At 31.6% G+C, this 10,146-nt stretch overlaps 1 protein-coding gene across 1 annotated transcript in view; it reads right to left on the bottom strand.

Moving 5' to 3' along the window:
* Window positions 1-10,146, bottom strand: part of LOC106473313 (ubiquitin-associated domain-containing protein 2-like) — a 47,928-nt gene that overhangs the window by 12,919 nt on the left and 24,863 nt on the right. Inside the window, exons 7-8 of the mRNA XM_022401772.1 lie at window positions 4,929-5,171; window positions 4,276-4,435 (exon numbers count right to left, since the gene is read on the bottom strand). Coding sequence (XP_022257480.1) covers window positions 4,276-4,435; window positions 4,929-5,171 — 403 coding nt within the window. The remainder of the gene's footprint in view (window positions 1-4,275; window positions 4,436-4,928; window positions 5,172-10,146) is intronic.

Consider the following 10,146-nt stretch of genomic DNA (forward strand, 5'->3'; position numbering starts at 1 on the left):
GTTGAATTTATCGCTAACAAGTCAAAGACACCTACTGTGGTGAAGGAGGGCCAATTGTCCTTTTACAGCTTCCACTATGGCATGTGAGATGGGCAACATAGAATGGGTGAAGGTATATTTTTACAGTACTGAAGAGAGAAAGCTTGCAACCGGAAATCGTATGCACCACAGAGTTACCCCTCTCACCAATATCTCTACAACACAGGGTGGATTGTGTCCACTTGCATCTCCCACAATGATGAAAGGAGACAGAAATTGCTTAAAAAAAGATCATCAAGGTGTGCTTACTCCTTTTCCTCTCCTGGAGACAAGTATAGAGAACACAGTTTGACAGTGAGAGCAATGGAAACAAAGATAACAATAGCTTCTATAGGCATATTAAGTGGCAGTTCATGGAGGGAGCTCGCTGATCAACCAGCATGCTAAATACCCATGAATCTTTCCCTTCTGTATAATGAATACTAACAAACAATAAAAGGCAATTTTTAGGGATGTTTCCTATCAGGAGATACACATAGGATGGGAAGAATAAACCAAGGCCTTAATTTCATACAAACTAGAGAGAAAACCTAGATTGTTGAGGACACTCATGTGGGAAGCCCTTTTATTTGGATTTACAAAAATCTCTTTTTTTGTTTACCAGTAGGAGGTCTATAAATTTCCATGGACACTATCCTGGATCGAAGGGGTAGGTCCTCATCAGATTTATGGGAATTGATTAAGCAAGGGAGGGACCTCATAACAGTCATGCATGTTGGAACTGAGAAAAATGCACCTGACTGCTCACTGTTGTCAGTGATGGGAACAAAGAAATACTGGTTTGACTAGGTTTTCATCCATAGAGGAAAAGAACCTCTTAACCCTCTAACCACAGGCATCTTTTACTGAGCATGTCCTGAGGTTTTTAGTGAGTTACATTCAAAATTTAATTAAACTACTTTTTGTTCATGTTATACCAATTAGTACAGCATGCAATAATATCTAATAATCCATATTTCAATAGTATACGAGTTTTAAATTCATAATTTTATAAGGCAAGATTAAAATAAATCTTTAATTTCCCTTAGTGTCAGAAATGTGACATTTTTCTCTAGACATCCCCTCTTCTCCACTTTCTTTACCACCCTTACAATAAGTATGAAATTAAATGTAAATTACTCATTATAATACTGTCATCATTCAGGCAAAGCATAATATTTGTATTCTTTAATCTTGTTTGGTTACAAAGCCTTCAAATAGAAAATCAGACCCCTCTTGCCATACCCAACTGTCATCGTCACAGCCTCTCTTTCAGGATTTGTCAATAGTTCTCTCTTACGTTTAATACTACATTATTTATAACCAATAGAAAGCCACAGTTTTCAACTATCAAATTACATTGTTTTATATACAGAGAATTTTTAGTTTTTCTTTCAGTACAAGCTTCGTTCCCACAGGAAATACATCAACCAGCAAAAAATTCAACACATTGAGGAAAGTGCAAGAATGCCAAGGTTTCATAAGCACTATACCCTACCCACAATTGACCAGCTGAGTGACCCTGGGGAAGCCATTCTAAGACCTCCCATCTACAGTAATTCAAGTCCAAAGTGGTGTTTTGCAACGATCTAGGAATTACTCACCACCAGGATCTTCTCCTTCCCTTCACATGTCGCCATATACAGAAACCACATGAAGGGATGTTTGGATCCCAGACTGTGCGGACAGACCCCCCCTGGAAGGCCCCCTTATCACATATAGAAATCTATGTCAAGGTATTTCCCAGGAAGAATTTGCAACCAGCCCAAACTCCTATAGCTAAAAGGAAAAAAAAAGATGTGATTGGAATAGGAAGTGATTTTTGAAATCTTCCTTTCCTGGATATTTCATGGAAGCAAACTGTGTACATGACTTATGTCACTTTTTTCAAATGGAGACCTTTCTCGATTATATTGCATGCTGTTCATTGGGACACATTGGTAGATTCTGCTGCTGACCCTCATGTTCATGAATTCATATTCCTTTGCTTTCCACTGCTATCAAGTATAAGGGATATCCCTGTCTTAGAAATTCTAAATTCATGATATGAACATATCCTTATGATATAAGTGTATCAATATCTTGAGTCGGAAAGGGCTGTTACATACCCTTCCGAGAAGCTAATAATTTTAGATGGTATCACACTACCTACAAAACATCAATGTTAAAATGTAGTTCTGATATATTTCTTTCCACCATGATATATTTGCTGTGGTTGTCATGTGACTTGCTGGTTTGTCTGATACAGAATACTACTGTCCACAACTGCAGGAAAAGACAAACATGGATGAAATAAAATAAAATAAATTGAGATATATATCTCAGTGTCCAATGATTAATCCAAAAAGAAATACAGCTCTTTGAAACTTCTAAACTTGGATGAGAAATGGAAAGATAAGTTTTCAAACCTAAGGAAAGGACATCAGTCTACCCTTTTTTAACATAAAAACATATACACAAGGTTAAAATCTAGAAGACTCTTTTATGTAAAAAACTAAAGTGTCATGGAATTTCTGAAAAAAAGATTAATTGAATTCAAGAGAAAAAAGAAAGGAGCTAGAATTAAAGAACAGAGAATCAAAAGAGTCAAGAATCTAAAAATATTGCAAAACCAATGATCACAGGTACAAGAAGAACTGGATCCCTTATTTCCAGAACGAGGAAGAGGAACATTTATGAAATAGAATCCCAGACAAGATTTGAGTCATTTATTCATGACCAATATGCAACACAGTTCTTCTATATTAGATAAGGTATCTGCATAAATCAAATCACCCATTAAAATAAAAGCAGCCTTCTGCCTCCACAAAAAAAAAAAGAAGAGTAGTCTTTGTGACAATAAAACCTTTTTACTGATAAAACCTCTAGAACATGAAACCACAGATGCTAACAAATACAAATATGAGGCTTCAGAAAGGAGTTACTGATTAAGCCTGTCTTCATACAGGCATCAGGCTGAAGACAGAAAACCAAAAAGCAAAATATATATTCCCTGAAGCCTACTGTAAATGGAATAAAAAAGAAGAAACATATCAATTCTATTACATGGTCATGCTATGATCTACCAATATGAATAATTAATGTATAACAAGATGAACAATATATATTAAGCCTCCTAATACAATGCCATACAAGACAGAGAAAAAATAATAAATGGAAATAAATTCAACTTTGATCATGGATCAAATATAAGAAATCAAATTAATCTTTTACATCATAACTATATCAACATCTTAAAAAAGGAAAACAGATCCACAACATTGGGCAAAGTGCACCTTATTATCGGCTTTAATTTCTGAACCTTTTCATTCTGTATGAAAAAGCAACAAGTTTCTCATTTACAAATGTTGACACTTTAGGCTTCCAAGCAGGACAAGAATCTATAGTGAGAAAAGTGTGGACCAAGGAATGAATAAACAATTTGGTTTACAAGAAACTGAATGCCACCAATAGAGTTGAATGGGAAGAAGCTTGTGTAAAAATGCATAAAAAATAAAATAAGAATGCTAGAAGATGCAAGAACAGAAAGTGAAAGAGCTATCTTTAGAAACATGGACCATACCTTAAAAAAATAAAAATTTCAAAATGATCCATATAAAATAATAAAAACAAAAGCATATAATTAAACAATAAACTGCACATTAGAACTGTCAAAATGTTAAGTAACAATTTAAGAAAGTGAGTGTAAATCAGTCTTATTCTAAGCATTTATAATTTCATGGCAAAGAAAACCTGGATGGAGTAGTAAGTTTATGATTAGATCCTGTGAATACAAATTGGGATGTGACACCATAAAATGATAAATAGAAGTAGTAAATGAGAATTAGCTTTACATGACAGTGAAAATGTCAGAGAAAGATATGTCTAAATATAGAGGTAGCATTCATATTGTAATCACTAATTTTGTTACCAAACACATGCACAGAACATGGAAGATACAAGTGTTACTCTATTTGTTCTCTTTGAGCATATGTGTCAAAAATAATATCCAACTTATATCTAAGATGTTTAAGGTTATTCATTAAAACACAAGTATTACTCAAATTATCAGATATCAAAGTAACCAAATGAGATTTATCAAGTAGTCATTTCATATTTTACCTACATTAATGCATGACACAATTTCTGAATGTGCATACATTTCTATGAGAATTAACTTTTATCAAACAATGTATTAATACTGGACAACAAATCTAGAGACCAGTTATTAAACTCCCAATCAAATATGAAAGTTTACAACAGGCTTAATTAACTTACTATTCCATTGATTTTCATGTTCTGCACCAATTCTTCTTCTTCTGAGGTTAAACACATTCTCCCATACTTCCCTAGAGCTTGAAGAAGGAAAAAGCCTGCTGTCTTGTGTTGATGCTGGCACAAGTCTTTCAGCATAGCCTTGAGCCATTTGTTGTCGAGCCTAAAGACGAGAGGTCTATTAAGGACCATTGTTTTGGCCATGCATCACACAAAAATTTCTGTATCGCAGTTTTCTGAAGAACAATAGCTGCAAGGCATTGATGTAAGAACGTTGTTATACAATATTCACACTAAGTGTATATTTCAACTGACTTCTTCACTTATTTCTGTAATTTTAAGATTTTGAGCTTGACACTTAAGATTCACATCGATGATGTTATAATCAATTTTTACTTTTATGTTCAACTTTAGTTCTACATCAGAATTTTAATCCAAACTATTTTTTTAAAATGATATTCTAGTTAGCACCAAGAACTTTCAAATATTATTGAAATTCTAAAAACAAAACATTGTCAACAAGACATGGCAAATTATCTAAGAAAAATTTTAAATTATCAACTTGATCTCTTAATTTTATCATGTGTTGTAAAGAGTAAACAGTCTCAACTAAAGCTTCAAAAAAGCGCTTTTTCTTTCTGAATAATAAAATTTACCTGAATCTGTCCATTTTCTCTTATCTCTCTTGCTCTACTTAAAATTCTCTGTTGTTCAAGTAGCTCTAGCTGCTGTTGTCGTTGAATGTCAAGAGTTGCTCCCATAGGAATAACTCCTTCCTGTGGCGGTGCAGATTTCAGCAGCCAACCTAGAGTTATTTTAGCAAAGTGAGCTAAAAATTTGGGCACATAAATAAAGTCTGTGATGCGTAGCAAATTCCAACGACAGATCAGACCTGCAAGCTGAAACAAAAACCAAATGTGGATGTTGCTAATACATAGTTAAATTACAAACAAAGTACTTGTTTTTCATCTTTTGTAAATTATCTATATTTATATCTAATGTTTTTAAACCTTTGGCTTTCTAAGTCCAGAACTTTTATTTGTAACTAACACTATTGATTTTGTTACCAGAATTATATAAAATTGTAAGTCATTGATTTTATGAAATCCAAATTTCACAGGAAACTGAAGTAGAATTTTAGTACTTACAAGATTTTCACTTCAGGTGATTTAACAGCTTAATGAATGATGTAAGTACTCACTAGCTGTTAGGTGTAATTGAAGATTTAATGTGCATATTTTACCTGCTCACTTTTCTAGAGTTACATTTTATAAGTGTTTGTGTTGCAATAAAGTTAGTGTGACTAATAAGTGAAGAGATGCTTAGCATCATATATGAAATTTGGTAAAACTATAATCTCTTACAGAGTCAACAAAATTATTGAACTGTATATTTCAACTGATTTGATTGATCATAAGATATAGTTATACCCTCAAATGTCAAAGGTAAGGCCATATGATGAAATCTAGTGGTATTGATATTTTTAACAATTTATTTGATCTTGCATCTGTTATTTTACTTTAACAGATGCCAAAGCTACACAATGGGCTATCTGTGCTCTGCCCACCATGGGTATCGAAACCCGATTTCTAGTGCTGTAAGTCCGCAGACATACCGCTGTGCCACTGGGGGGCAAATGTAAAATAGGCAATTCTATGTGAATAAGTGTCATGTGGTACAGAGAACTGAAGGTTGAAAATTTATTTGAATATTGTTTTTTGAAATTAAGAAATTAAAATCCCAGTGGCTCAGTAGTAAGTTTGAAAACTGTTTCAATATCCATGGTGGGCACAGCTCCGATAGTCCAATGTATAGCTTTCTGCTTAGCATCAAACAGACAAATTAGAAGTTATAGTAAAATTTGAATCATAAAATACATTTTGATGCCAAGGTTATTGATATACATTGATAATAAGGTTGGTAAATTTAATTTTGAATGTAACTCTGTAAAAAAAGGTTATGATGTGCACTTTGACCCATCATTTTGAATCAGAAAACCTTTAGAAAAGAATGTGCTCTTCACATCGAGAAAAATTGTACTAAGTGATAATTTAATTTTGTAAGCCATGCTATTAATATATTGCTATTTTTAACAATTTATTTGATTTTATGCATAACTTAAAAAACAAACAAACAATTTTACATTTACTTTCCATCAATATATTATTTTCTAAGTTTCTGAGAGATTATACACTTATACATGAGACATATTTGAGCTAAAATGTAATCTTATATTTTTTACACTTCTTGCTTTATGGAAATATAAACCAGACAGTCAAACTGGCATGCCATGCTCCTCCTGGTACATCCTGTCTTTAAGAAATGTCAGTAACTCTCTAGAACATTTACTACTGCATTATTTTTAACCAATATAAAAGAGAAGATTCCAATTTACTGAATAACCAGTTTAGAAAGTTTTAGAATTCTTTTCTTTGTCTGCTAATGTTCAAATTCTGCTTGACCAAACATGCAAATTACTTACCAATTTTTAGCTTTGTTAGAAAGCCAGATAAATTATAACATAAAACTCGTAACAGTACAAATCTCTTAATTCTATTGTTTTATTTCCTTTTGAACACTGTCAAACTAATAATCCCACAACACAAGTTATAAATCACTCAGCAAGCATGCAGCTCACGTTACCATATCAAATTACATAATGCACAAGTTGCTCGTGAGCATACCTTGTGAATAATTTTTTTTTTTTATAATTTTTCCTTATTGAACCTAACAAGTTTTGGTGCTACTATAGTGTGCGGTCTACACAGATACTATCTTCATCACCATTTTAATGATTCACTAAAACATAATTTTTTGCTAAATAATTTATATCTATCCATGTTTTGTTCAGCAAATAATAATAATAATTTAATAAGTTGTGTGTTCCAAAGGAGTACCTTAAATTTAGGTTATGATTGTGCTAGTTTTGATTGTTATAATTTATTTCATTCCAATTATATTTGCACCCAAAACGTTATGTAATGGTATTTTGTACTTTATTAGTTTAAAAGTGTTATTTATAATAACTGGTGCCAATTGCAAATAAACAAAAGTTAAAATTGTGATGATGATGATAGTATCTGTGTAGAATGCGCACTATAGTGTAAATATCTTTGTAGATCAAACGCAATAGTAGCACCTAATTTTCTAATTATTACATTTTAGTTACTTTTATAATAAATAAAGAATACACATTAAAAACAAGAAATATAGTACTTACCTGGGTCCTCACTATTTTGCTATAGACTGTCAAAGAAACTTAAGCCTACTTTGTTTTTTTATACTAATGGTATTACTATTTGTTAAATTAAATAATGCACCTAAAATCCCAGAATAATAGCATGCACAAAGCAAACATTGTCCTATAACCATCATAATTTTTATGGCTTTCTAACTATGTGATAAAAGCATTTATAAGTTCTGCTAAGCTTGTTGATGTGAATATTGTGAGAAAAAGTTTAAAAGTGGAGACAAAATAGACAATTCTCTGTAGAGAAAACAATGTAATGTAATATATCATTTGGCAGATTAATATTTCAGCTTTCTACTGGTTATAAATAATATAGTACAAAACATCAGAGAGAACTGTTGGCAATTTGTGAATAAGAGGATGTGACAGTCGGGTCTGATTTTCTAGTTTACGGCTCTGTAACCAAATAAGATTGAAGACTATAAAAATTATGCTTTGCCTAAGTAATATCTATATTATAACGAGTAATGTACATTAAATTCCATACTTCTCAGAGGAATGGTAAATAAATTAGAGAAAAGGGAAGACCTACAGAGCAAATGTTACAATTCTCATACTAGGAGAGATTAAAGATTTATTTTTAACACTTCCTTATAAAATTAAGAACTTTAAACTTATATAATATTAAAATTTGATTTATTAACTATGTTTTGATACCAACTTTATTTTTATATACAATGATAATAAAGTAGTTTAATTAAGTTTTAAATGCAACTCTAATATATAGAGCAAGAGGTTAAACAATCATAATAGGAAGATTTGTGATGACTGAACTTAGTCTCTCAAGTTAACATTGGAGATAAAAAGTAATGAAGAGTGCTGAATACTCTAATGGAAACAAGATCCAGTTTATTTCAACAGAAGACTTGAAAAGTCAAGTACTGCAGGTCTATTGTTTCATGTCTGCTTTACCATTATACATACTGTTGCATCAGCGAGGTCACGTGACTAGTATCACGCCATGTCCTTCTCGAACCTTCATGAATTATCGGGAGACTACTAGATTGGGGGTAGTCTGGTATATATAAGACGTTCACAACATGACGGGACAACAAGGTAATGAGTAATTGAATGTATGCAGACAGAATATTGTTGGCCAATGTTATAGCGTTTGTTATAGAGCGACTGTTGAAATTAAGTGCATCGTAAAGTTGTATTCAGAAAGAATAAATCAGTTTTATTTAAGAAAGGACTTGTGTCGCTAAAGTTTCATTGGAACGAATTTAACGAAAAATTAACTAACGAAAGGAGACGTAACAATACTATACATGTCACCCAATAAAATGAAATTCGTGTATATACATATTTATGTTTATATATATAAAAACATAACAGTTATGTTAATTTTAACATTAAGTGATATGGAACATAGTAAAATCATATCTATAAATGTAATGATTTTTTCAGACATGTAGGCTATCAAATATTACATTAATTGTTTAAATTTGTGTGTGTGTGAATAGTAACACATTGTAAAATTTTATCATATATAATTGCTAGAAATATTTTAATAAAATATCAGATAGAAGTCTTTGTTTTTCAATGTACCATATCTTTTAGGAAACAAATGTCACATGGTTTTTTAATATTAAAATATTATGGCAAGTATCTGAAATATTTGATGTTGTCACATGTAGGTTTGTAGTACATCAAGAGGATCCTTAGTGACTGGGGTTTCCTGCCTGGTAAGGTTATTTTCATTTTATTTATTCAAACTTTTAATCTCCTGGTGAAAGTTCCCATATGAGTAAGAGTAAATATTTCTGAAATTTTAATAATTCTAGTTTTTGTTTCCCAAAACAAGAACAGTATACATATATATATTTAAAAAATTATATGAAAAAAAATAGGAAAGTTATTAACGAAGAACTTTTTTCAAAAGAACTGAAAACCCATACCCATGTTTACACAATATTTGAAACAATACTTTTTCTGAATAATTTTATTTGTTGTCAAGGGAACTGTCATGTGTAACAGTCATTACAGGGTATGATGATCGCAATTAAAATCATGCACCACTACTTTACGAAATTTCGATCTGAAAGAAAACTAATAAAAACACAAATAGACAAAATAAGTAACATACATCACAATAATGTATTTACAGTCCTGACAGTCCCAGTCTAGATGGATCACTGTCTAAATAATTGGTGACCTAATAATGCATAAGCTGAAAGTCTGTCTTTAGCCCTTTCTATATGGGTCATGGGTCAAAGGCTATTTCATCACATTTGTTGATTCACATTCAAAATTTTATTGAGCTACTACTTCATGAATTTATGTCAATAAGTTTGGTATCAAACTATACATTATAATTCAAATTTTAGTATTATACATTAGTTAATTTCTTAATTTAAAAGAAAATATTAAAAAACAGAGTTAAACATTGATTTTTGTGTGTCACGTGGTATGTTGAATGCAGCATAGGTTCAAATTAGATGTTTGTGATGTCAAAATACTAAGTCTATAGTTTTGTATGAATTAGGAACTCAAATTACTGATATTGACAAGCTGGAATAAAAAATAAGAACCTCATATCTTTTCTATTTACCACAATATCACTTATGTACTAAATCAATCACAGTGGACCTGCTCATCTCTTTCCATTTTGGAAATGGTCCCTT

The sequence above is a fragment of the Limulus polyphemus genome, unplaced genomic scaffold (genome assembly GCF_000517525.1).
Source record: "Limulus polyphemus unplaced genomic scaffold, Limulus_polyphemus-2.1.2 Scaffold6065, whole genome shotgun sequence".
NCBI lineage: Eukaryota > Metazoa > Arthropoda > Merostomata > Xiphosura > Limulidae > Limulus > Limulus polyphemus.